The sequence below is a fragment of the Triticum urartu genome, chromosome 4 (assembly GCF_003073215.2).
Source record: "Triticum urartu cultivar G1812 chromosome 4, Tu2.1, whole genome shotgun sequence".
In the NCBI taxonomy this organism is placed as follows: domain Eukaryota; kingdom Viridiplantae; phylum Streptophyta; class Magnoliopsida; order Poales; family Poaceae; genus Triticum; species Triticum urartu.
In genome coordinates, this window is record NC_053025.1 from 568,157,267 (window position 1) to 568,184,017 (window position 26,751).

Sequence of the window (26,751 nt, forward strand, 5' to 3'; positions counted from 1 at the left end):
CGAAGCGTGTGGGTGTGCGCAGCGGCAGTGGTCGACGTACGGCGGGAGCGAGCGGCTGTGAAGATCTGGGTCGGTGCTCGGACGAGTTGGCAGAGCTGCGTTGGTCAGCTGCTGCTTAAATAGATGCCGCAGGCCAAGCGAGAGGCCGGGTCGGTTTCGCCATGGCTGCTCCTACACAGCACGCGTCGTGCTGTCGCCTGTCGGGGCCGGAGTCGGATTCCAGCGTGGAGTGCTGGAGCCGGAGCCGGGAAAACCGCGTCTAAAACCGAAGACGTATTTCTCACGAACAAAGAAAATGGCTAGAAAGCGGGTCCAACGATTTTACGTAACGCTTGACAGAAGGTGGGTTTGTTAGTTTCGTAATTCCAGCTTGAAGGCCGGTAGCTCCAACTCCAAGCCTCCAACACACTCGAATCCACCCGCTTGCCGTCGGTAATGGCGATTCCGCGCCGCCTGCCCTGCCTCCCCGCTGTCGCCGTAGCCACCAGACGCTGGACCGCGAGCCTCGCCGTCTCCCATGGTGGGACCGGCGCGAGGCCCTCGACGGCCGTCCTGGCCGCCGCCGCGACGGCAGCCGCGGCGGCGGGCCGCGCCTCCGAGTGCCAGTCGCTCCTCCTCCGCATGTCGCGCCGCCGCGGCGCCTCCCGCCTCGACATCGTGTCCTCCCTCCTCGCCTCCTCCCCGACCCCGCAGCCGCAGGTGTTCGACCTGCTCATCCGCACCTACACCCAGTCCCGGAAGCCCCGGGAGGCATTCGAGGCCTTCCGCCTCCTGCTCGACCGCCGCGTCCCCATCCCCGCCGCCGCCTCCAACGCGCTCCTGGCCGCGCTCTCCCGCGCCGGCTGGCCCCACCTCACCGCGGACGCCTACCGCCTCGTCCTGTCCTCCGACTCCGAGGTAAACACCTACACGCTTAACATCATGGTCCACAGCCACTGTAAAGCCCTACAGTTCGATAAGGTCGATACCGTAATCTCCGAGATGGAGAAGAGATGCGTGTTTCCGGATGTGGTAACCCATAATGTGATGATTGATGCTAGATTTCGTGCTGGGGATGTTGAGGCGGCGATGGCACTGGTCGATTCGATGGTTAGTCAGGGGATAAAGCCAGGAATCTTGACGTATAATGCGGTGTTGAAGGGGTTATGTAGGAATGGAAGGTGGGATAAAGCGAGGGAGGTGTTCAGGGCAATGGACGAGTGTGGGGTGGCTCCCGATGTTCGGAGCTTCAACATGTTGATTGGGGGATTCTGTAGAGTTAAGGAGCCTGATGAGGCGATGAAATTTTACAAGGAGATGCGACGGCGTGGAGTCACGCCAGATATTGTGAGCTTTAGTTGCCTGATTGGGTTGTTTGCAAGGAGGGGGAAGATGGACCGTGCGGCAGCCTACTTGAGGGAGATGAGAGAGTTTGGATTGATGCCTGATGGTGTGATTTACACAATGGTCATTGGTGGATATTGCAGGGCTGGGTCAATGCTGGAGGCGCTGAGAGTTAGGGATGAGATGATTGGCCGTGGATGTTTGCCAGATGTGGTAACTTACAATACCTTGCTGAATGGGCTTTGTAAAGAGCGTAGGTTGTCTGAAGCAGAGGAGCTTTTGACTGAGATGAGGGAGAGAGGGGTTCCACCAGATTTATGCACCTTCACAACTTTAATTCATGGGTACTGTAGGGAGGGTAACATAGAGAAGGCATTGCAACTATTTGAAACGATGCTGCACGAGCGTTTGACGCCAGACATTGTGACATACAACACTTTGATTGATGGAATGTGCAGACAAGGTGATCTGGGCAAAGCTAATGAGCTATGGGATGATATGCATTCTCGAGAAATCTTCCCCAACCACATTACCTACAGCATCCTTATAGACAGCCACTGTGAGAAGGGACAAGTGGATGATGCATTTGGGTTTTTGGATGAAATGATAAACAAGGGGGTTGTGCCAAACATCATGACCTATAATTCCATCATTAAGGGTTACTGCCGGTCTGGAAATGTATTGAAGGGGCAACAATTTTTGCAGAAGATGAAAGATGCCAAGGTGTTGCCTGATTTAATTACTTACAACACCCTAATCCATGGTTATGTTAAAGAAGAGAAGATGCATGAAGCTTTTAATTTGCTTAACATGATGGAGAATGAAAAGGTTCAACCAGACATTGTGACGTATAATATGATTATAAATGGATTTTCTGTACATGGTAATATGCAAGAAGCTGATTGGGTTTACAAGAAAATGGGTGCTAGAGGAATTGAACCAGATAGATATACATACATGTCCATGATAAATGGTCATGTTGCAGCTGGGAACTCCAAGGAGTCATTTCAACTTCATGATGAGATGCTTCAGAAAGGGTTTGCTCCTGATGATAAATTCTGAGGGTATTATTTTCCTCATACTGGAATCTAATTGATGCTATGGTTAATTCAACAATGAGAAATGAAGGCATTTTGCAGTTTGTTTAGATTGTCAGGATTTTTGCTCCAACAAGTATTTATAGACTTGAAGGTGAGAATGAGAAATTTTGAAGTTCAGCATTAAAATATTGGCTAGGTTGTGTGCACTGCCCTTCTACATTACCGTAGTGGAATCAGCAATGATATATCATATATATTTCCTACTTTACTAATTGAGTACGACTTCGTAAGATTCTATATTGTTCTGTACAAGTATCTGTTCTTCTGAATTCTGATAGTAGAATGCTGCTTGACTGACATTCTTTTACTTTTGCATTCTATCACTGTAGGTGGTTTGTGATTTGGTACCATCACACTGACCGTTGTAATTTTCTGTAGGCATCTGATTAAATTTTGGAGTAAATTCCGTGGAAGTTTTCATTATTGGGTGGTCCAAGGGTAGCAAAATTTCCACACAAGTGACCTCTCTAGATGTGCTTTCTTCACCAATGTGCAGAAATATTCTGTTAGGGCTCAGGAAGTGTGCTGTTGTTTTCTGGGCATCGGAGGATAGCATGCTCTAAATTTCTCAGGTGCTTTATTTCTTACCCAGAATTCCTTTTTTAGAGGAAATATTAGTGTAATGCACTAATGCCTGATATACAACTGCATTTTGCAAATACGTAATACAGTAACATATTGCCAGGTTATTCCCGGTTTCCTGTTGCTTAGTTGACCCTATCACCTCTAATAGCCCTGCTTGAGCAGTTCAACCTACCAATCTATATTTTAGGGCACACAAATATCAATACAGGCAGCACTTCTTTCTGAGCAGTCACAACTTGATACAACAACATTGCAAAATTTAACATATGCTCCTAAAAATATCATGAGTTAAGATCAAATCCTCTTGATCAGATGCTGCTGAGTAAAACTGCAAACTACTACTTTTTTCTTCCCTTTTTTCAGGGTGAATGCAAATCACTTTTAGCATGAACTATTAACATCACGCGAAACTGATCAAAAGGGGAGAACTGAGCATACATAAAAAGGTATCACTATCTTTTATCTGACGCATGTAGAATAGTTCTCAAGAGAATGCTGTATATATGAGAAACTTACACTCCCACTTTACTGCAGGGCAATCAAAATTGGTGTACAAAGGAAGAAATTAAACTGACTAGAGAGTGTAAAATGTGCCCCTTCAAGCCTTACCCCCAAAAGAGCAAGGAAAAGAATGAAAGAGAAACAGAGGTTATGAGCACAAGGTTTTATGCCAGGCTTTGATGAAGTTATGAGAAGTAGGTTTCTCTGCCAAGGCCGTGGTTGTATGGATTACCGGTCAACATTTTGCACTTTGGACACAAATCATTTCTCTCCACCATCACAAAAGTGAAAGAGGTGTGAAGAGGGATACATACGGACGAGTTGAACAAGCTTCTTGCCTGCTGGGCACGGCAGATTACAGTTGAACAAAATTTGTCTTAGGCAGAGTTTACAAAGATCCTTGCATGATGCATTTGCCAAGTTTGTATTTGTAAAATTGAAAGAGGTTTTTTGTATGTCCAAAGCAGCAGCAGGCTTCGTGCCGTTACCAAGGTTCGGTGAATGGATGTCAAATATCTTTTGAACTTGTTGCAAAAGCATCATCAGAAGCATAGCAAAATGCTCTTCTGGAATGTATGCCTCTGAAAAGTCAAAAAACACACTTCTGGCAATACATAATGAAATAGAGAGAACACTGTTTTTATAGGGCAAATAAAATCTCAGGTTGATTGCAATTCAAAAAACAAAGTTCGGATTGATTGCGCGGTGCGTTCTTGTAGCACGCAAAATACCGACTGGGCCAAATGAAAACCCCATAGCGATATATTCCATAGGCCCTGCAACTTTACAGCCCAGCCCGCTTAGAAAAACGCCCGCCGCTAATAGCTCCACCTTCCCTCTCGAGCGGTGGGATCCCCTCCGAACCAAAATTTTCAAAGAGGGCCGAAACCTCCCGCCCTTTCCCCGTTCCCCCCACCCCCGAGCGGCGGAGCCCCCTCCCTCACTCCTCCCGCGATGCCTCCCGGCGGCGGCGCGATCCGCGTGCTGAACGTGGCGGAGAAGCCGTCGGTGGCCAAATCCGTGGCGGAGATCCTGTCGCGCGGGGGGATGCAGTCGCGGGCGGGCCGGTCCCGCTACAACCGCGTCTTCGAGTTCAACTACGCCATCGGCGCCCAGGCCTGCCACATGCTCGTCACCTCCGTCACGGGCCACCTCATGGAGCTCGACTTCGATGACCGCTACCGCCGCTGGTACTCCTGCGACCCCGCCGAGCTCTTCCACGCCCCCGTCCGCAAGGCCGTCCCCCAGGTGCCCCTCCCTCTCTGCCTCCCCTGCTCGTGCATTCCGCCGAACAGTTCGTGCGCGCGGGTACCGCGGCCTGTGAACGGTGGTCTATCGCGTTTCCTTTGATTGGTTCAGGCATTATGTTGGGGGTGTTTCGTGGCATCTATGTGCCCGCGTCTGTGGGGTTGGTCGCGTTCAGCACATAGGAAATATATGCCTTACGGGAATTTCGTCGAGCAATGGATGTGCGGAGTGTTGTGGTGTACTCTATACCTTGATTCCCTCAAGAATTTTCCGGGCATGCTGCTAAGTGCCCGATTGGTAGTGTCAACGGATGACGATGCTGTTTTTGTTCATGCCACATTGCTACTCTTTGCAAGTAAATTTGTTAAATCCCACATCAGGAGCAGTTTTTTCGGAGTTGAATGGATGTGGCTTGGTATCGATCACCTTTTGTCATTTGCTCAATCGCAAACTGTTATGGTCACACACATGTATGCGATGCACCATAGGAGCTGTGGTACTAGGAGGGGAACACTGCAGGCTAAACTTGTGAATTGTTATTGCGGACATATTCGTGTACTTGTACACTTGTTACTGGAAACTGCGATCAACCCCCTTTGGCAGAAATAGTGCTCATAGGAAACAGGTTACAAGGGAATAAAAGTTTATCTACAGCTTCATTTAGTTTCTAGCCCTTATAGGCTTTGGAGCAATATTTTCATACATTAAAACGTAAAAAAACTGCAACTCTGAAGCTCATGCAGCAAAATGCGGAAGCCAAGCAAAGTACTGACAGACCTGACAAGAAACATGAGTCCCAATGGTTTACCCCAGTCATCTGGGTGTCCTCTCCTCCAGGCTCCAGCTTGTTCTTTATTCTCCCATTCCAGCACCAGACAAATTTATACTGCCTCCTAGTTGCTTGAAACAGCCATAGCAATGCTTAAGCTTGCTAGCTGATATTGTTTGACATCGCTTCATGTACAAAAAGGGAAAGCGTGTTATGTCTAATGAAAGTTGGATGCTGAGGACCTGAGAGCATGTATTGTTTGGTGCTCTCCGTTCATCAGCTGCATTATTTGTTTTCTTCAAAAAACTTTTGGTTTGCTCTTGGAACATTCTTATCACTTCTGAGTTAATCGAGGAATACACAACCATGGTCAGGCTTCAGTGTCAATATTCAGTTGTCTATATTTGCTCAACACATTGTGAACACACTGAGATTACCTTGTATTTTGTTCAAAACTATGATGGGTGTGGCATGATCATGACATTAGTATAAGCTAAGCTTTTCTGAACTCGTGATCTATTCATGAATTTTGTTTTATGAAGTGCAGGATAAACAGGACATAAAGAGAACATTGGAAGAGGAAGCTAGGACGTGTCAATGGCTTGTGTTATGGCTTGATTGTGATAGAGAGGGTGAGAATATCGCATATGAAGTGGTTGACATTTGTGCGGGCGCAAACCGTAATCTAAACATTTGGAGAGCTCGCTTCTCAGCTTTGATTCCCAGGTATTGATTGCTCCAGATTCTTGGACCGTCTGTTTTCCTGTTATGGAAAGATGGCATATTCATTTCAGTTTAATTGTCTTACAAATTGAACTGCAGGGAAATACATGAAGCTGTGCAACATCTTGCCAGACCCAACAAGCTATTTGCTGATGCTGTGGATGCAAGACAGGTTACTTCAGTTTTGCATCTTATTGTCAAATTGTCATTGATGCTTAATATTCTTGTGTGCCAACTATCCACTCAAAACAAATATTACTACGATGCCAGCAAACAGAGAGCCATGAGAATATTCTGACGCTGTGCCTCTGTACTAATTTTGTACAAATAAACCTAAAACACACAAAGATGCTAGTACAAACTGTCCTGCTAATATTCTTCGTTTTTCTCCAAAAGAATAGCATCAGCACTCCTCTTCTCATCAAACGAATAAACATTTGTTTGCGCCTTATTGCTGTCTTCAAAAGCACAGATAATAATAAGAATTTTTCTACAGGAAATTGACCTTCGCATAGGTGCCTCCTTCACTAGGTTTCAAACAATGCTGCTAAAAGATGCATTTGTCCTTGATGTCAGTGGGGAAGAAAGGAATATGGTTCTGAGCTATGGTCCTTGCCAGGTACCTCACTATATAATATTAACTGAACATATTGAATGCATACGCATTATTATTCCCTGTCTAAGATTTTCATTTCATTCCAGTTTCCAACTCTAGGATTTATAGTTGAGCGTTTCTGGGAGATACAAGCTCATGAACCTGAAGAGTTCTGGACAATAAATTGTTCTCACACTTCAGATGAAGGCACCGCGTCGTTTATTTGGATGTAAGATTCACTTCAGCCGTCCTGAACTTCAATTAGAAAAGTTGTGTGACATATTCTTGTTTGGCAGACGTGGCCATTTGTTTGATTACTCATCCGCTGTTGTGATCTATGAAATGTGTGTCCATGAACCAATGGCAACAGTGAGTCCTCACATCTTCTATTTCACCACTGGTTACAATATTAACAATGATGGACAACTTTAATGACAGATCAGAGGTACCTATTTTTAGTTGTTTTATTTTATTTCTACAGGTACAGAATGTCAGGAATCAGGAGAAACTAAAATACCCTCCATACCCACTAAGTACCGTGGAGCTTCAGAAACGTGCTTCTAGGTGCTGCAGAATGAGTTCAGAGCACACAATGAAGGTATATTAGAAAAACTAAATCCTTTTGGTGTCTTATTTTTTCTTAACAGTTTTGCTAGTAAAAAATGCGTAGCTCTATTTCCTAATTGCTTCGTTTGCTGAACTCTTGTGCTATTCATACCAGGTGGCTGAAGAACTTTACCAAGGTGGATTCATTAGTTATCCCAGGACAGAGACTGATAGTTTCTCTCCAAACACTGATCTGCATGTCAGTTATGAATGCTAGCATGCCTTGTCCATGTTTTTATTCATTGTCCTGATTCTGCTTACACATTCTTTCTAGATTTATACCTACAGTGTTGTACTTTTAACATATTTTACATGATATTATTTTGTTCCATGAAGGAAACCAAATTCTAAAGAACATGTAATCCTAAAAAAAGGAACATATTATAAAACAATTTTCTCTAGTGAATGTTAGTTTGGAAAAAAAGTAGCCATGGCCTCATAGGCATAGTTCTCCTGTTTTCTACCACCTGATGATCTTCATTGCTGAATAACCATAAGAAAAATATAAAAGGCATCTCTACTGTCCAACTCATACTTGCGATGAATAAACATTTATTTACTCTTAAGTTGTTATTAATTTTCATTTGCTCATCCTGGCATGATTGCCCTGACATGGGTTGCTCCCTTTTACTTAGGCAATTGTACGTGAACAAGTGGATCATCCTGATTGGGGAACGTATGCCCAACGTCTTCTGAATCCTGAAGAAAGGCTCTGGAGAAATCCCAGCAATGGTGGTCATGATGACAAGGCACATCCTCCTATTCATCCAACAAAGTTTTCGACTGGTGAAAACAACTGGTCTCCAGACCACAAGGTACGTAGCACTACCAAATAGAAGAGAAATATCTATCAGTCTCACATCAGTTTATAGTATTTTTTCAAATCTGTTGTTTTTATGCTCCACAAATCTAATAATGTTTTCCGTATCTGTTTCTGCTGTCCAGAAAGTGTATGAGCTAGTTGTTCGCCATTTCCTTGCTTGTTGCTCCCAACCTGCAGTTGGAGCCGAGACAACCGTGGAAGTTGACATTGCTGGTGAACAGTTCAATGCATCAGGGCGTGTCGTACTTGCTGTGAGCATCCTCAAATGTTGCTGTCATCTTCTATTGTTGCTTACGTCTAATAATCTACTACCCATATTTCAACAGACATGAAACTTGTCATGTCTCCTTATTCTCTGGCATGGAAATGTTATGATATCAGTAATAAAGTAACTTTACCCAATGTACAGAGACAATGTAGCTGTAATACCAGTTTTATCGATATAGCTGAGAAACAAGCATAGAATAATGTATGTTATCTGCAATTACCTAATATTCAGAGGTGATGTAGCTTTAGCTGATTCCCTTATTTACTTAATGTTGATGTGGTGCTATGTTTTGGTTGTTTCTAACATATGAGCGTAGAGCTGGGAAAGCTCATAGAAAATAACTTATTGCAATTTTGTTTATATGATATAATATTTTCTGAAAAAGGGACACAAAGGGGAATTATATTTCTCAAAAATGAATCCGATAAACAACATGCAGTTTAACAATAATGTGTGACAAATAATTGCTTCTCCTTGACGCTGATTGGTACTTAGGTGGCTTATTAGTAAACATGGCCTTATGCTAGTACAGAGAAATGCTCTGCTCAGCGAACCCGTGCAAGAAAAGTTATTTATCTTATTATTACTAGATTTATTAAACTGTCACCAAGGTTTTTTGGTCCAGTAAGAGTCATCCATTCTCTTATACATCTGGGATGTGTAAAAGTTCCTTTGTAATAATTTTTTTTTATACTTTCTCTGTAGAAAAATTATTTGGACGTTTATCGTTATGACTCATGGGGTGGTTCATTACTTCCAACATACACCATTGGACAGCAGGTTTGCTACATTCTACCCTACTTCTATTCTACTCCCTCTGTTCCAAAATAAGTGTCGTGGTTTTAGTTCAAATTTGAACTAAAACCACGACACTTCCTTTGGAATGGAGGGAGTATTTGTTAAAACATTTCCTGTTAGTTTCTTCGTGCCTCCTATGCAAGTTGAGATAAAAAAGAAGTCCCAGTATGGGAAGATTTTCCAGACGTCATATTTTGAGTTGAAATCTTGATACTTGTATGCTGTTGTAAATATTGGTGACGCATAGGAAGGTTGCAATATATATTGTAGCATATCAGTCAGTATAATGGGTATGGATTAATTGCCTGATATCTTAATATGTAGGGATCAATTGCTTGTCAATTCCTTCAAAAATGATTATGACCTTGAACATCTTTTTCCTTTTAATTTCAATGCAACAATAATTTTTAACGCCAATACAAAACCTTGCAGTTTGTTCCGACGTCTTTAACACTTGATTCAGGAGTAACTCGACCACCACCTCTTCTTGCTGAAGCTGACCTCCTTAGCTGCATGGATAAAGTACATTAATTCTTCTTGTCTTCTATGTTTACTCTTTATTACTCTAAAGTGCTGAGTTGTGCAAATGTCTGACTCCCTTTGGTGCTATTTCCAGGCAGGAATCGGCACCGATGCAACCATGCATGAACACATAAAAAAGCTACTTGACCGTTGTTATGCAACCAAAGATGCAAATTCACGTTTCTCCCCAACAAATCTTGTGTGTTTCATGCCATACGAAAGCTCCATTATACCATTGCATGTAGCATATATGCTGTTTAAATGATTTTTATGGTTATGATTGTGTTTGTTAATAGTGTGTTTACAATATAGCACCTCATGGACCTTAGCTTGTTTAGCAACCCAGAAGTGCGCTTAAGAAGTCTTTGCCCGCACTTTGTGAAGCGCCTCCTTAGCCACACTACTAAGTGCAACCTTTTCTTGTAAATGATATATTCAAAACTCAGGAGAGAAAATACACATAATTCTCATCTTGAATACTCCCTCCGTTCCATATTAGTTGTCGGCTTGTCGCTGATTTAGTACAACTTTGTACTAAATCAATGACAACTAATATGGAACGAAGGGAGTACTTTGCTGTGGAAACTCCATCGCTTCCGTACGGAAGCCACTCTTATCATCAGTAATCTATGTAATACTTTTGATATCTGAAAGTAAGGTGCTTTTACATTTTGCTTATGTAAAACATGCTTAATTTCTGAGTAAATAGCAGAATCCAATTCATATTAATGCAAATGTGACGCCTTCTGTTAGATTTCCTTCCCAATTAGTACTCATCATGTTTTTTACAGTCAAATTTTTTTATTTAGATTTTTTAATTGGCATTTCTCCAGTGTGCAGAAAGTAACAGTTCTTCCATTGACATGTTTCCATTGTTTTTTGTGTTTGTAAATGTAGGGGGAGGCGTTGGTAATGGGTTATGATGAAATGGGGTAAGCTAATTCTTATATCTATACCTTCTCAAAAAAAAGATTGAACACCTCTACCTTTCAACTTATATTGGATGAAATGTACCTAGTTCCTCAAAGAAATTCAAAATTTTAGGTATGAGCTTTGGAAACCTTATTTAAGAGCAATGATGGAAGCTGACATGAAATCAGTTAGTGTCGGTACAAAGAGTAAAGCGCAAGTACTTGAGGGTTGTTTGCAGCAGATGAAGGCTTGTTTTCTGGATGTAAGTTGTGGTTTACTGAGCATTCCATGGTTGTCACCAATTGAATTAGTACAGTCCCACCCAGTTGCTCTAAATTTATGTTTTGTAAGTTGACCACTTGGTGATCATGTAGGCAAGAGCAAACAAAGTGAAGCTCCTTGATGCAATGGGAACATTCTTTGCTAGGTTTGGTGGATCCCTTTGATTTTCTTCTTTTCTTGCTGCACGTTTATAGCTTCACTTTGACTATTTTTTATTTCTAGGTCAAATAGACCTATCAACGAGACACAAAATACCATTGAAGTTGTAAGGCCCTGTGGTGCATGCAATGACTCTGAAATGTTGCTGAAGCGAAGGCCGGTAAATTGTCTTCCAGTGCTTCTTTTCATTTCTTCAGGGAATTGGGACGTGTCATGCTTGGCGCATGCTTGAGCTTTGCTTTTCTTGTCCCAGAATGGTGGTTTTATGGTTGGCTGTCGGGGCTTTCCTCAGTGTAGAAATGTAGTATGGCTGCCCGGGTCCCTTGCAGAAGCTGCTGTGACGCAACAAATTTGTCCTACCTGCATTCCAGGTGATCATTAGTTCCCCATTTTTTGCTACTGTACTACCAGTCTGGCTTATGTTTGCATGGCCTGAATATTCTGCTGTTTCTCTCAGTGAAATGATAATCCACCGCATTTACAGGTCCTGTTTATAAGATCCAATTTAAGTTCAACCGAAGGGATATCCCACCAAGTTTCGATGTTGATCACCTAGGTATGTTATCTTAACTTAAATTGCAGTTTTATACCTGTTTTAGTTAACGTGATATAACTTACCAGTGCTTAAGGTCATATCATGACATACCTATCCTTTACTCTGATAGGTTGCATTGGTGGATGTGACGATGTACTCAAAGAGCTTACAGAGATGAGTAGATTTCAACATCATAACCAGACTACGATGCCAGGTATGGATGTTTGTCCTCGTTGTCTGTTTCATACATGGGCCGACTGTTGTGCTCATCCATTTACAGTTCTAAATAAAGGTAGTGTGTGGCAGTGTGGGGCTGAAATGAACACAGTTTTATGCTTACTTTCTTAATAGGAGCTTCCAGTTTTCTCTCATAAAGATAAAATGCTAAGCATGCTTGTTTTCCGTTGTTGCTTCCGTTGTATCCATGTCTTACTTTTCTGGACACATGACTATAATGGCCACTCATACAAGCTTATTTTGTGACAAATTATATTACTTCACAGCAAGAAGCCAAAGCCAGACTCAGACTACATCTACGAGTGGTGTAAGGCAGGGGGCTCCAAGGCAGGATTTACCTACTGGTTCTCGTTCAACGGGGCAATTTGCTAATCAGCACACACCTGCTGTGAACCCCCAAGGTTTCTGTTCACCCCCCAAGTGTCTCCATGGTTTGTTTTTTCCAAATACATGGCAAACATTCATTTCATTGAGGCTTCTTTTATCATCACATGACTTTGCAGGGAGAGGTCAAAGCCAGACTCCGAGTGGTGTCGGAGTAAGGCAGGGGACTCCAAGGCAGGATTTGCATACCGTTTTTCGTACGGCTAGCCAGTTTGCTAATGAGCAGCAGACACCTGGTGTGAATCCACAAGGCTTTCGTTCGACCCACACGGGCCTTACCCAAAACTCAAGAAATGCATCATCATCAGGTATGTAAAGTGCTACGTACTTCTCTATTCTTATCCAGAGCTGGTGCCTTAATCTTCAGTGATTTTCAGGTGCAGGCCAAGTACTCTGCACTACATGTGGAGAGGCCTGCATAAACCGAACTGCTAATACAGAGGCGAACAGGGGGAGGAAGTTCTATAAATGTCAAAATCCTGGATGCGGCTTCTTTGTGTATGCTGTCTTAACCCCTTATTGCACAATGTTTTGTTGTCTGTGGAGTACCTGATACAAACTAATAGTCACAATAAAATTGCTTGATCTTACTACCTGAGACCGTGGATGCATGTAGCACTACACTGCATATGCAACTAGCTCAATCAGGGCAATCACTACTTATGTAGAGTTTCTTTGCATATATGATTGCCATCAACTTTTGTTAATAGTTATATGCTCGCCTGCTTGCTTTGTTAACGGAAAGCTTGCACCAAGTTTAATAGCCCAGGAATTCTCTTGCCTGACGCTCTGTACATGCAATGCAGATGGGAAGACGAGCTGGATAACGTGGCGCCCAGGGGCCGTGGGCGCGGCAGCCGCGGTGGCGGCAGGCAAGCATCCGCATCGGCAGGTCGTAGAGGCGGCGGGCGAGGCAGGAGGGGCCGGGGGAACGCCGACGCCGAGGGCATGACGTTCGTCTCGGCGACTGGGGACACCGTGCACGGCTGCTGCTTCACCTGCGGCGACCCTTCCCACTTCGCCAACGCATGCCCAAACCGGGGGCGATAGCACAGATCGGCAGCCTTAGCACGCACGAAGCAAATGCTAGTGCATCCATCATAGGCCATGTTAGTGATTTGACGGTGCTGCTGCTCGTAAGCTGTCAAGCGAAGCTGGATGCGTGAGCCCGTGTCAACTCACACGCCAAAACCTGCGAACACGCACGTGCCGGCGGGAAGATCATGATAACGCGAAGGCGAAAAGGCACACTTGCTCAAACTTAACGCTTACAAATGTCACAGGGAAACCAACGGTTCTTCCATGGCATGAAGATCGGAATGATGGAGACGCACCCGTGCGGGGTGAGCTGCGGTGCACGTATGGCATGCAATCCGTCCATGTAAAGCTCTTTCCGACAGTTCCAACCCATGAATTCCATCCATTCCATCCCATCCCAAAGTCTCTAGTCAAAAAAGTGGAGCGGAAAAAATGGATCATGTTTACCGCTTTTTTCCTTGCCCTACACCCATCAGTAATGAACCACCCATCAGTAACCACTATTTCGTCAGGTCGCTTTCGTGATGCACGACCACAGCATTCACCGGACGCCAAGACTATCCACAGTGGGAGTAACATAGGTGGTAACATCACACTTATCTAGGAAAAATAAATGATGTGGCATGTCATTAATGAAGAAAGAGAGGCATGTGGTAACATAGCTAGTTACTGTAACATCACACATATCAAAAAAAGATTAGTCTACAATGTAATAAATAAAATGATGCATGACACAACATATATGTTACTACCCACTATGGATGTAGTAACATAGACTAGTAACATATGCATGTTAATAGTCTAAGTTACTACTCATTGTGACTAGTCTAATAACCTTTTCGCTGATCGGACCGCTGATGAATGATGGGTCGGGTCGTTAGGTGTGACCGTTTGTTTCCCTCGGTGACTTGTCAATCATGCACTCCGATGTAGCCCATCTCACCCGCAGCTCGACTGCTCGACGACTTTGAATGCGCAGCAGTTTTTCCTCTTAAAAAAACATTATATTTGGGTTAGTTTTCCCCTCTAATCATGTGAAATTGACCAACCTTTTTTTACTTTACCTAGTGATGAGTGAGACCAGAATATCTATATACGAGAGGGGGCTTTGAAATGTATGCCCAGGTAGGTAGGCTCCACACCGAACGGTGTCGGCAGGCGGCATATCTACAGCTTTGCAGAGATGCTTCACTGCATCACCTTGATCGATCGGAAAGATTCGTAAAGAGAGGCTTATTATACGTATGTATGTACGTACCTGGAAAACCTTGGAAGCGATGTTTCCATGATCGGAAAGACCCGTAACGAGGACGACACACAACCGATCCATCCATCCATCAAAGTAACCTAGCCTAGCTCAGCTTGCTGGCTTTTGTGGCCCCATCATTACCCACGTACGCCCACCGGCTAGCATATATGCTGCTGCAGCAGTGCAGTGCAGTGCAGCTAGCCTGCGTGCATGTGTTGCCACTGTACGTACATTCCTCTGCATGTGTTGCTACTACGAGCTGCTATCATTACGTATTTGTGCTTGCTAAAGGAAAGGAGGCTTTAAGCTGCTTATTATGCCCTAATCTCTCTCTCTCTCTCTCTCCCTCTCTCTCTCTCTCTAACACGCAGACAGAGTTGTATTAACAAGGCAAGCTTCAAGTTCAAGATTCTAAAAACAACAATATGCTAAGAGAAAGATGTACTTGGTACTACTTAATTAATCATCACAGAGAATCACTGAAAGTCTGAAATCTTGTCCAGTCCACGACAAGGAAAAAAAAACAGTAGGATGGCAACTGATCGACCAAAGAACTGGGTGTCGGATGGCTAAGAAACATGCCGTCCAAGCTATCAGAAGAATCATGGAGGATCGATCGATGATCGCCTGGGCCGACGTCCATCTGTGATCAATATGCGAGGGACAGACGGTTTACCTCAAAGAAAACGCGGCGCCTGCTCCGATTCCCAGCTTGGCCAACAAAACAAGCTGCAGCTAGCCGCCGTCGTCTCCGATAGAAGAAGGGTTGAGTTGGGGGGAATGAAGCCTGGTCCGAAACCGCGCACGCACGCCGTCGATCGATCCGGGGTCCGGCCGTCGTGCGAGCCAGGTCTCCAACCAGACAACATTCCCCTCAACTGCCATGCACCGGACCGGAGGTAAGAGAGATATGAGAGAGGGAGTAGGCGATCTAGAGAGAGATAGAGAGACAGAGATCATATATATGGCCTCATGTGCACGCTTGGTGGCGCCAGAGAGGGAGAGATGTAGCCATGAAGCCACAGCTTGTTTCTTTTTTTTTTTGAATGTTGGCAGGAGAACTGCCAAATTCATTGATCAGAAGAAGGTGTTACAAGATAAGCCACAGCTTGTGTCTTGCAAGCGCGCGAGGCAAATGAAAGGACGCTGGCCGCTACGCCGCTTTTCCAACCCTTATGGCAGACGAGCTGCCACATGCATGCTTCTTTGATTCGCCGCTTGTTGCTTTCACACACCACATCTCCCATAAACAACAAATGAACCTGATTAATTAAGCCCTACTTATTCTTAATCGTCGATCGACATAAACTAGGTACCGAGTGCATTCTGCTTCCTCCATCCCAAATTAGTTGTTTTAGATTTATCAAGGTACAGAACAGTAAAACGTGTCTAAGTTTAATGCAACTTTTATCTTACTTAAAAAGGGTTTTTGGTAAGTATCAGCCGGCTGAGATTTTCTTAAGGCTCGGTCGATTCATAAAAAGTGCAACTTCAGTTTGGTGAAAGGTCTCGGGTTACAACTTTCACTAAACCGAAGTTGCATTTTTCTAAACCGATTGTGACTTAAAAAATTCTTAGCTGATTGAGACATGACACTTTTCTAAACTGATTGAGACTTAAAAAAATCCCACTCGATTGAGACACGGACAGACCCAGACCCTTCATTACTTAGAATAGATTTCGCCTCATTTTGTTATTATCTTTCAAACAGACAAGTTATACTCAACTGTTATGATTACAAAGCAGATGGCGGTGGACAACTCAGGCATGTATTTGTCGGGGAGTAACGAATCATATCCAGTTGCTTGAAATTTCACTAAAATATGTTGAATTCTATAAAATTGTGTTGAATTATGTCATACAGATGTGTGGCGCCAATACTGCCAAACGTTGTATATATAGCTAGGCCTCATCGAATACGGGTTAAGAATTGTCCATCTAGTCAGTTTTTTTTTTTTTGAGAAACCTCATGCGAGCGCAGGGGGTTCCCGCATTTCATCAAGAAGAGAGATGATTCAGCTTATAGGAAGAATCGGCCCAAAAACTAACAGTCGCGGTTAATCATGAAAACCGAGTGAAAACCTGACAAAGAAAAGAAATTTTTTAGAAAAAAAGACACTAGAGTTTAGGGAGATGGACAAAAGCCGTCTAGTCAGTTGTCATCATCATTTTGACATGTAAATTTGGAAAACATAATGGAATAGGGTAAAAGTCATCATAAGGTCACAACTAAGGGTAAAATATAACAATTTTAAGTGAGATAAGAGAGCTATCACGAGACAAATTAGAGGGTAAAAATGAAATATATTCTTATTTTTATATGTTTTTGAAGGAGTGTTGCCCCGGACGCGGAGTTTCTGCTCCCGGGCTCATCTGCACCCACGCTCAGAAAAAAAATCAAAACAAATACTAGAAAAATTCCAAAAATTCCAAAAAAAATTGTGTGTTGGATAATTTGATGCGTGAGGTTCGCTCCAAATTTCAACTCAATTGGACATCTGAGCAGCTCTCGGCAAAAAAGACAAATTCAGGTTCTGTAGAAAAGTTTACTGTTCATGCACTATTCTGACCTGATTTGTCTTTTTTGCTGACAAATGCTTAGATGCCCAAATGAGTTGAAATTTGGAGCGGACCTCACGCATCAAATTATCTACCACACAAAAAAACATTGGATTTTTTTTGAATTTTTCTAGTATTTATTTTGATTTTTTTTCTGAGCGGGAGCAGATGAGCCTAGGCACCGAGTTGGATTTCTGTGTTGCCCCTCCGTTTTCTATCATCACAAACCGAGCAGATGTACACAGATAAAAACACAAAATATATTGATCTTTTGATGATGTCTAATTAATCCAAGTCAAAATGGCTATACGATAACTTGTCTAAGCTCTCATAGTTCATGACACAACTTCATGATGGCTAGTGGAGTGCTTTCGTTCCAAAACAGATGAAGTTCTAGATTTTGAAGCTTCAATAAGCAATGCCAATTGATATTTCACACTCTCTACCCTTCTGAGCACCTTCGAAAGTCTGAGCAGGCAGATCTTGAGATTGATGAACTCATCACAGATGCCTTTTAATTGACAGACACATCATACCGCCGAAAGAATAGCGCCAGAAAACCTGAAATAAATTTAAAAAATATGTGAGCACCCGTCTAGAAAGAACCCAAGCGGGCTGGTTCCACCATTTAAGCTATGGTTTCTGGTGTGTTGTGAAGTAATCTTATGTGAGTAACCTGGTGGTGCAATGGTCGAAGGTAGATAATTAATATAATTAATTACTAACTAGCATTCAGTGACATACAAAAAATAAATTTGACTGCACGCTTCACATGACTTTATGTACTCCCTTCATTCATATTTACTCTGCATATTAGTTTGATTGAAGTCAAACTTTATAAAGTTCGATCAAGTTTATAGCAAACAATGTGGACATTTGCAATAACAAAAAAAAATTATGATATGAAAATATATTCAATGATGAATCTAATGGTGTTGATTTGGCGGTGTATACGTTACTCCCTTCGATCCATAATAAGTGTCGTGGTTTTAGTTCAATGGAGTAATATTTTTTCCTACAAAGTTTTTAAAATTTGACTTTAGACAAAGCTAATATGGGTCATAAATAAAAACAGATGGGGTATTTGATTTACGTACTTAGGCTTAGCTTACTGATAATCTCAGCCAGCATTAGCATCTGACATCGCAGCTAGCACTTTGACGTTGCATGCATGCGTGTGTACATGGTTTTATTCCCAAGCAAAGGATTGGCTTCTTTAGCTTTTGCAGGTCGACGCACAGCTAGCGCGCGAGTCTGTTGCGTTGTTCTGATTCCAGGCTTAACCCTTAAGAAACCGGCCAGCGTGCACCTCTGCAGCAACATAGCTGGGACTCTTTTTCTGCATGCATGGGACGATGTGAAATGGGCGGTGAAGAATCAGAAGTAACTTGCGTGTTGGGTTTGTGTGTGAGGTGTAATGATCATTTTTACTTGAGTGTTGGGAATCTGTGCTAATCTTTTTTACTTTCAGCCTCCCTGCAGGCTGCCATTTCCTTGTTGGTGGTGTTCTTTCTTGCTTTTAGCTTTTAGTTTTGCAGATGAGATGGGCGTGTGAACGATGGGAATCGAATGGTTACCATGCCAGGCTTTCGCTCCTCTTCTTCTTGTGATGTGTGGAGTGTTCTTTTCTCTTCTTCTTTTTTGAGAAACACATGTAATTTATTCGTACTTATAACAATTACAGATACACTGATTTGGATCTAAAATCCAAGAAAATACAAAGCAACTCCTATGACTAAGAATTGCAATGAAATCACTTGGAAACATCATCTTCACTGTATCAATCTTTGCTGGAAGAAATACTCCAAAGACATCGGTAAAGAGGCTCAATTGGATTAGAGCAACGATGTTATCACCCTTACACCCGCACGGACATTACCAATAATGGTTTCCTAAAGCGCCTTGAGTCGTCCATCCAAAAAGATGGGAGGCCTTGATCGATGAACGTACTTGTGTCGGGGATGATCTCCTAGAAGTGCAGGACGTCGGATCATCATATCTTCACCATGATGTCGATGAAAGATTTCAACTTTACAAAAAAATCAAAACAACAACAAAAGTTTGACACCACAACATAAACTCATCAAATCCGATTTGGATTTGTCAGGACAGAAAACTCTCTAATCTCATGACACCGCCAAATTAACGAAAGTAAATTTGCCCTCACAAAATACGATAATCATTAGACGATGACGAAGAACATAGAACTTTTGAAGATGTGAGGTCCCCCCACCTCTCAGCGTCAAGATGGCAGCCAGAGGCGAGGGGACCAAAAATTCCCCCGTGATGGTGGCGCCGGCTGCAGCTAACAAAACCCTATAAACTCTCGGTTGGTCTGGTTGTAGAGTGTTCTTCTTGATTAATGGACAATTGCACGCACAATATACTATTAGAATTATCGGGCCAAGTTCAATAATTACACTTGTATAGTTATCTATTTTTTCTTCGGACATTTTCTGTAATTTTTACTTCAAAATAATGAAAATACACAGCGGAAGAGAGCTCCTATGTGGCACCTTAGACCTCTCCCAATGCATTAGTGCTAAAGTGGAGTGCTAAATGCATTAAGATGCTTAGCAACTAATGTCCCCAATGCATCGGTGCTTAGGTTTTGTAGCTAAGCCTTCTCTATTTAATTGTTTAATAATAAAACTCCTTCATGTATTGGTTGGTAGTCTTTTTGCCTAGGTCCACGTGTTTAGCATTGATTTTTATTAGGGTCATTATAATGCTCTCTCTCCTCTTTAATTGCTTTGCCACATCATATTTCTTCCTATATGACACCCTTAGTACCTGTACACCATGGAACAATGAAAAGGGCCTTATGCACCAATAGGATCAACTGGCGCTCACGCGCTGCCTATGTGGGCCGACCCACCAACGCGAGCTGGTGGATAGCTCGGGTCGCTTCATTTACTATGTTTTTTAGTTGTCGGTTGACTTGTCTAGGCTGCCATTGACTAGATGTATTGACCTTTGACCTGACTTTTTGCAAAGAGTATTACACACTCGAAAAGTTCATACATTTAGAAAAACTTCATGAATTTGCACAAAAAGTTTGTTGGTTCCAAAAAAAGTTCACGGATTTGAGGAAAAAAGTTCATAAAATATGAAAAAAGTTAGGGAAACGCCAACACTCTGCCGGCTGGTCGCGCGGAAAGTTCCGTCACCCAAGCAGTCGTTGGATCGCCCTTTATACACGCGTCCTTACACACACTTGCACATGTTCGTGATTTCACCTGCCAAGCACGTGCCCCTTAATTACCTTATCTTGCAATAGCAGTAGTGTTGCAAACCACAACGGTTCACAACTTAGACAAGCTTTTATAACATCTCTCTTGACAAAAATTTGCAACAAGATCTCTCTTGCAAAAAAGTTCTGCAACAAGAACTTCGTTGCAAAAAGATCCTATAACATAACCTATGTTGCGAAAAATCCACAACACAATCTCTATTGCAAGTGTTTCTGCAACAAGGTGTCAGTTGCAAAGTAGAGGAAAATGTTCAGCGCTAGATTGGGTCAAATCCAACGACTCGCAAGGCGGCGGATCTTTTAAAAAGATCCATCAACCGACGCGTAGCAGTCCCCAAAAAGTTAACGCACTTGAAAGAAATCCAAAAACTACAGAAATTTTTTTGAATTTGAAAAAATCACAAATTTAAGTAAAAAACATGAATATTAGAGAAAAAAAATCACGTATTTAAGAAGAAAACAAATCAAGAATTTGAGGGAAAAACTTCAAAAAATCTGATAAAATTGTTAGTGAATTTGAAGAAATTTCACGAATTTCAGAAAAAATATCACAATTTTTAAACAAGTTCATGAATTTGAGGGCAAAAGTTCAGAAAATCTTGAAAAATCAGGAATTTAAGAAAAAAAGTTCAAAAAAATGAGAAGGAAATGCGAATTTATGAAATTTTACGAATTTGAAAGAAAGCACGTATTTGAAAAAAAATGAAAGAGAAAAATATGGAAATGAAAAAACCGAAGAAAAGCTGGTCCGGAAAACTGAAAAAAGAAAAAACAACGGTCGAAAGCTTACAGAAGCTTCGTAAAACCAGCCCAAAAACGCGTCTGGAAGCATCCCGCTCGTCTTACTTGGGCTAATCTGTTAAAATATATCGAAGGAGAATGGGTTTGCGCCAATTACCAAAATGGCCTATAACTGACGCTTAAGGCGGCAAATTGTTTCGAGAGATCCTATTCAGCGCTTGGAGCGTCGGGTGGCCGGCCCAACTGCGCGAGCAGTTCACGCACTCTATCGCTCCCCCGCGCTTCGTTCGCTCGGGTGACAGGTCAACCTTGTTGATTGGTCGACTTATAGGGAAAAAGAATCTAGAAACATTTGTAAGCTAGAAAAAATAAAAATAAAAATCTTGAATTTGATTATTATTATTTTAAAAAGATCACAAAAATTGAAAAAAATCGTGGATCTAAAAAAGTTTATTGAATTGCAAAAAAAAACAAATGGTTATTTTTAAAATTTTGAAAAAATCATGAATTTAAAAACTTTGTGGATTTTGAAAAAACGTGAATTTTAAAAAATCTCATCAATTTTCAAAAAATATCTTGAATTTTGTTATTTTGTAAATTCAGAAAATGTTTGTGGATCTGAATATATTTTGAAAAAAATCATGGATTTTAAAAATGTTCAAAATTTTGAATTTTTCACGTGTTTTTTTTGCTAATTTAAAAAGAGTTCACTATTTTTTTTAAAGGATCAGAAAAAGGTAAAAGATGAAAAGAATGTTGTCCAAGCCTGCTAGCACAGAACAAAACGAAACAAACTAAATTGTTAAATACGTACCCCCCCCCCCCCCCCCCCCCCCCCCCCCCCCCCCCAAAAAAAAAAAAAAAAAAAACTAAATTGTTAAAAAAGTACCCCCCCCCCCCCACCCACCCACGCGCATGCGGTGAAGTCTAACAGTCACATAAGAACTTATTTATAGCCATCATTACCATTCATTGGCCAACACAAAAGGTAAAGAAAAGAACAAAACAAAACAAAAACGAACTGAGTTCTTCTATGGACAACATCAACATTCCTTGACGGGCATAAAAATAATCAAAGAACAAAATGGAACAAAATAAATTTGATTTTCGTGTGACCTTTTGAAAGGAACTATCAAACACATGCAGAAAGAAGCTCATAAGGCACGCAGGAGGCATACTTGACGATATAGACAATCGGATAGAACCAGCGATGTCGAGTAGAAAGCAAACAACAAAGGGCCAAATCTAAGCAATGTTCATTAATTTGGCAGGCTCACCAGCTGGCTAGACCGCGCATACCACGATTGGACCATCCAATGTCGAACAGAGAAGGTCAACCAACACCCCAACAACGGATAATGAGCACATGCCCCTCCGCTGAACAAACAAAGATGACCGCCAACAAGGCACAACAGTCGGATGGGATACACAAATGAACCAGGCAAATCGTAGCTATTACCCGGCAGGCGAGAAAGCGCACACAAAACATAAATGCCCGCACGAGGCGTACCAGCTGGGTGAAGTATATAGACGACCCGACAACCAAAATGATGGACCAACGCAAAATACGTCGGACGACCAAAGCCTGCGACCCACATGTCATGGACCGCCAAGCCACTGGGAACGGGAAGTGAGGTATGATTACACGATCGGACGGCATAAGGGACACCACGCGGGCATCGAGTGCGTCGCTGACAGATCGGACGGTGTGGAGGCCGCTACCCTAACAACGGGGCGCAGCGTGGATGGATCGGACGGCACGGAGGCGGATGCCCGGGGAGGCGGGTGCTCGAGCTCCGTTGTCGTGCCTCGCTTCGCTTGCTCGTGGCAACCGTGTGGCAACTCCGACTAGTTGGCCCATACCTTCCTTTCTACCTTTTTCTTTTTTTTTTTTTGTTTTTTGAAGCTACCTTCCTTTCTACCTTAGCCACCAAGGCTCCATTCCCGTGACGAAGCAAAAACCTCCTATAAAACACGGCTCGCCCGACCAAGGATCAAACGGCCCCGGAAAAACACCCAAAAAAGGCGGCGGAAAGGGGAGAAGGGAAGAACATGGACGGGCACGTCGGCCAGTTCTTCCAGTCGGTCAGCTCGATCTTCCGCGGGAGCGACACCCTACCCGTCTGCGACCGCGACATCATCGCCGTAAGCACCCCCTACCCCCCGCCCCTTCCTCGAGAAATCCCCACGGACGGCTCTGGCCCGGACCTTCTCTTACTCCGCTAGCTCTGTTGCTGCCCGTTTGTTTGGGGATCCCAATTTCCGCTGGAGCGTGCGGGGATTCACGAATTCGCCGCGTTTTGAGTGACAGTCCCTGCCGGCTTGTAGGTTCTAGCGCCAGGGGGAATTGCGTCCCATCATGGGGATTTTGTGTTTGGGCGGAATCGATACTGCTGCATGCTTTACTCTTCGTTCATCTAAATCGCTGTCTGTCAAGCTATTTTCGGTGGCGTTAAGGGATCATTCATGTTCAGCAACCAGACGTTTTGTGATTTTTTTTACTGTACTTGATTACTCAATTCCCATGCGCAACCTAGGGCAACCATTATCTGACTGATTGAGCCTGGCTTGATGTCTAATTGCCTTGCGTTTGCGGGCGAATTTCCGTGATGTGACTGAGTTTATCCAATCAGAAGCATTTGGACAACCCGTGCCAGTGCCACCATGCCACTCCTTGATTCTCAGCGGATTGCAGGGGAATTTGGGTGTCACCATGTGGATTTGGGGGTTTGCCGAATCCCCAGTTCATGCTGTGCTTTCGTGAGACGAGTCTTTGTTACTCCCTCTGTAACATAATATAAGACGTTTTTTGACACTGTCAGGAGGGAGTATTTCGTTGACTGTAGGCATTTGATGTTACTTAACTGATCAATGGATTCTGAGACAAGATCTTTGTCTTCTGTTGAATCCTTTCCACCCTCGCGCCACTATATATGTGAAGCGTAGATGAACCTTTTTTTTTGTATGCTTCCATATCCAATTGGATTGTGCTTGATCATGCACTCATTTGTGTTTGTCTAATCTACTATTGTACGTGCTTTTGTCTCAGGGTTGTGAGACAGAGGTTGCTGAGGCTGCAAATGAAGAACAGAAGAACGACAGCCTCATGAGGCTGTCATGGGCGCTTGTTCACTCTAGGCAGCCCGAGGATGTCAACCGTGGCATTGGAATGCTTGAAGGTGATGCATCCATTCTGTATACTTAATAGTTTTATTATTCCGAATTTGTTAATGATAATAGGAATTGACTGACTTGAGTAGTACTTTACTACTTCCAAGATATGAGTGTTCATCGCATCTTCTGAAATATTCCTTGAAATAATGCATATTCCTTGGTGAACTAAATGGAGTCATGTAGTACTTGAGTTATTTGTGTGTTTGTTCCACATGTTCATTTTGATTTTCTTTCATATTGATATATTCTGATTCTTCAATTTTCAACGGCGAGTGCCTTTTCTTAGAATCTATCACCTGAGAACATTTGTTAAGTTGGAGGGCCACACCCACATGACTGTCATGGCATGTTGGAATGCTGTAGATGTCTTGAATTTTGAGTTTTGATCTTCTCTTTTATGGATAGATCAGAGCATCATCTACTGTATTTGATTGTGCTGTTTTTCTCTCTTCTTAAAGCAGTAATGCATAAATCTTATTTGTGTTGTTGAAAAGATATAAAGGGTCCTGCCATGTGGATATCCATTTCAGTGGTCCTGTCAGTCTTCTAACAGCCCCATCATCTGGAAGACCCAGTTGTAGTGTCACTAATATGTGATTTCCATTGCTTAAAAAAAAGCATCCTACTTAGATGTAGGCTGTGCTCATGCTAGGCTTCCAGTCTTGCACATTCATTTGAATCAAGCCAATCCTGCTTATTGTAGCATTTTGTTTCTCACTTAACACTTGTACTTTTCCTATCTGAACTTTCTGCTTTCCCTGGGGCAGAACTCATGATTTGTGTTGGCATTTCTCAGCTTCTTTCGGCAAGTCTAACAGTCCGCTACAAACAAGGGAGAAGCTCTATTTGTTGGCCGTTGGACACTACAGAAATGGGGATTACACAAGAAGCCGTGAGCTTCTGGAAAGATGCTTAGAGGTTTGATTACTCAACATATCATTTCATTTCTCGCTACCATCATTACCATTATGGACAGCACTTGGTTTTACTTAATTTAGAAAGTTTCCGGGGTATTAATCAAGGCAGTTGAGAGAGTTTAAATGTTATCTTAACATTGTGTTTTTATTTCCTTATTAGAAAGCTCAAATTAGGACTCATATATGGGTTATGAACTTATGATCATGTTTACTAATTTTCTGAAAAATGAAGGAATTACACTGGAAAACATGCCATTAGACAATTACTATCTGGAATTACTTCATTTTGTATAAACTGCTACCGAATTGGCTGAATGTAATGTAATTTTCTTTCTTTATTAAAGTTTTGGTAATGATAGTTTGACTCGTCATGTTTAGTCTATAGCTCTACTTTGTGTCCTTTATATGGCATGCTCCTGAATTTGAGGCTAAATTGCTAACCAATTTGCACTATCACGTTTTCTCCAGGTTCAACCTGACTGGAGGCAAGCTCTTACTTTGGAAAGGCTCCTTGAAGAGAAAACCAAAAGAGGTATAGGACATGTCATTGGACATGCAGTGTCCCATCTCAGACTATATGTGTAGTCCATTTGAAATGTCTAGAAAGACAAATGTTTGGGAATGGAGGGAGTACTATTTACTGTACATGTCAAATACACTACTGCAACAACAAAGCCTTTCAGTCCCAAACATATTGGGGTAGGCTAGAGTTGAAATCCATAAGATCTCGAAATATAATCAAGGCACCCCTGTCCATTGCTGTTTCTTTCGTGATATTGCAGTCCTTCAGGTCTCTCTTTACGGACACATGTCAAATACACTAATCAAGGCAAATGTTCTTTAGTACCAAATGCTCTTCTAGTATACTGCAAGAATAGGATCCCCCGAAACCCATTCCTGCAGTGGGTGCCCAGTAAAGTTGAGAAGGATCGACAAATGACACGTTAAGAGTTATATGAATCTGTTTTCTCACATGCCACGAAATTAAATGTTGGGCCGTCCTCCAATTATTTGACATACCACTTGTGATCTGTACCACGTGGTTCCTTCGGAAGAATTAACATGACTGACTGATGTTTAAATGCAGATGGTATGATTGGCATGGCCATTGTGACCGGCGCCTTTGGACTTGTGGGGCTTGTTGCTGGTGGAATCATAGCTGCTGCTTCATCGTCCAGGAAGAAATGAGGCTCCGGTATGCGGTGAATAAGATGATTAGATGAGCAAGAACTTGATGTGAAGTTGCGTAATCTTACCTTGGCACTCTTGCGACCATGCATGTGCGCACTTATCCTTGTCCTGTCCTGTTTCCATGTTGGACCAACCTTAATCGCACTATTAGTAAATACGACATTTCAACTGTCGGATCGAAGAATGTATGTTAAGCTAATGCTAGATCATAGACTGTTGCATTGGTTCATATCATTCTGATAATCCATCTTACAAGCAT

The 26,751-nt window shown here is 42.5% G+C and overlaps 3 protein-coding genes and 1 long non-coding RNA gene across 5 annotated transcripts; 3 read left to right on the forward strand and 1 right to left on the reverse strand.

Annotated features, from left to right (window-relative positions):
• Positions 1-381: 381 nt before the first annotated feature.
• LOC125552734 (pentatricopeptide repeat-containing protein At5g01110-like) lies at positions 382-4,029 on the forward strand. The gene is made up of 4 exons (XM_048716406.1): positions 382-2,514; positions 2,802-2,995; positions 3,372-3,454; positions 3,543-4,029. Exon 1 carries the CDS (start codon positions 436-438, stop codon positions 2,383-2,385), a length of 1,950 nt encoding a protein of 649 aa, XP_048572363.1. The 5' UTR covers positions 382-435; the 3' UTR covers positions 2,386-2,514; positions 2,802-2,995; positions 3,372-3,454; positions 3,543-4,029.
• Positions 4,030-4,376: 347 nt separating this feature from the next.
• Positions 4,377-13,630, forward strand: LOC125552735 (DNA topoisomerase 3-alpha-like). Its single transcript, XM_048716407.1, has 24 exons — positions 4,377-4,757; positions 6,074-6,252; positions 6,349-6,421; positions 6,746-6,868; positions 6,952-7,073; positions 7,141-7,213; positions 7,326-7,442; positions 7,566-7,649; positions 8,086-8,265; positions 8,396-8,524; positions 9,247-9,321; positions 9,772-9,861; positions 9,956-10,060; positions 10,759-10,793; positions 10,906-11,035; positions 11,148-11,200; positions 11,278-11,374; positions 11,468-11,585; positions 11,699-11,770; positions 11,880-11,963; positions 12,253-12,387; positions 12,490-12,678; positions 12,748-12,868; positions 13,177-13,630. Exons 1-24 carry the CDS (start codon positions 4,464-4,466, stop codon positions 13,418-13,420), a joined length of 2,922 nt encoding a protein of 973 aa, XP_048572364.1. The 5' UTR covers positions 4,377-4,463; the 3' UTR covers positions 13,421-13,630.
• LOC125552736 lies at positions 6,158-15,787 on the reverse strand. 2 transcript variants are annotated; one of them, XR_007303766.1, is made up of 3 exons: positions 15,334-15,787; positions 9,765-9,848; positions 6,158-6,289 (listed from the first exon to the last, which is right to left on the reverse strand). It is a non-coding gene; the product is annotated as an uncharacterized LOC125552736 (long non-coding RNA). The 2 variants fall into 2 exon arrangements; XR_007303767.1 differs by lacking the exon at positions 6,158-6,289 and adding an exon at positions 8,497-8,628.
• Positions 15,788-23,113: 7,326 nt separating this feature from the next.
• Positions 23,114-26,701, forward strand: LOC125552738 (mitochondrial fission 1 protein A-like). Its single transcript, XM_048716409.1, has 5 exons — positions 23,114-23,355; positions 24,260-24,389; positions 25,181-25,302; positions 25,770-25,833; positions 26,389-26,701. The coding sequence occupies exons 1-5, from the start codon at positions 23,263-23,265 to the stop codon at positions 26,487-26,489; spliced, it is 510 nt and encodes a 169-aa protein (XP_048572366.1). The 5' UTR covers positions 23,114-23,262; the 3' UTR covers positions 26,490-26,701.
• The last annotated feature ends 50 nt before the right edge of the window (positions 26,702-26,751 follow it).

Excerpts from the sequence above, each read along its gene's own strand:
- LOC125552734 (XM_048716406.1), top strand. The coding sequence starts at position 436 with ATGGCGATTCCGCGCCGCCTGCCCTGCCTCCCCGCTGTCGCCGTAGCC.
- LOC125552735 (XM_048716407.1), top strand. The coding sequence starts at position 4,464 with ATGCCTCCCGGCGGCGGCGCGATCCGCGTGCTGAACGTGGCGGAGAAG. Across the intron at positions 10,794-10,905 it reads ATGGGTTATGATGAAATGGG|GTATGAGCTTTGGAAACCTT; the intron begins GTAAGCTAATTC and ends TCAAAATTTTAG. Across the intron at positions 12,679-12,747 it reads AAGAAATGCATCATCATCAG|GTGCAGGCCAAGTACTCTGC; the intron begins GTATGTAAAGTG and ends AGTGATTTTCAG.
- LOC125552738 (XM_048716409.1), top strand. The coding sequence starts at position 23,263 with ATGGACGGGCACGTCGGCCAGTTCTTCCAGTCGGTCAGCTCGATCTTC. Across the intron at positions 23,356-24,259 it reads GCGACCGCGACATCATCGCC|GGTTGTGAGACAGAGGTTGC; the intron begins GTAAGCACCCCC and ends CTTTTGTCTCAG. Across the intron at positions 24,390-25,180 it reads TGGCATTGGAATGCTTGAAG|CTTCTTTCGGCAAGTCTAAC; the intron begins GTGATGCATCCA and ends GGCATTTCTCAG.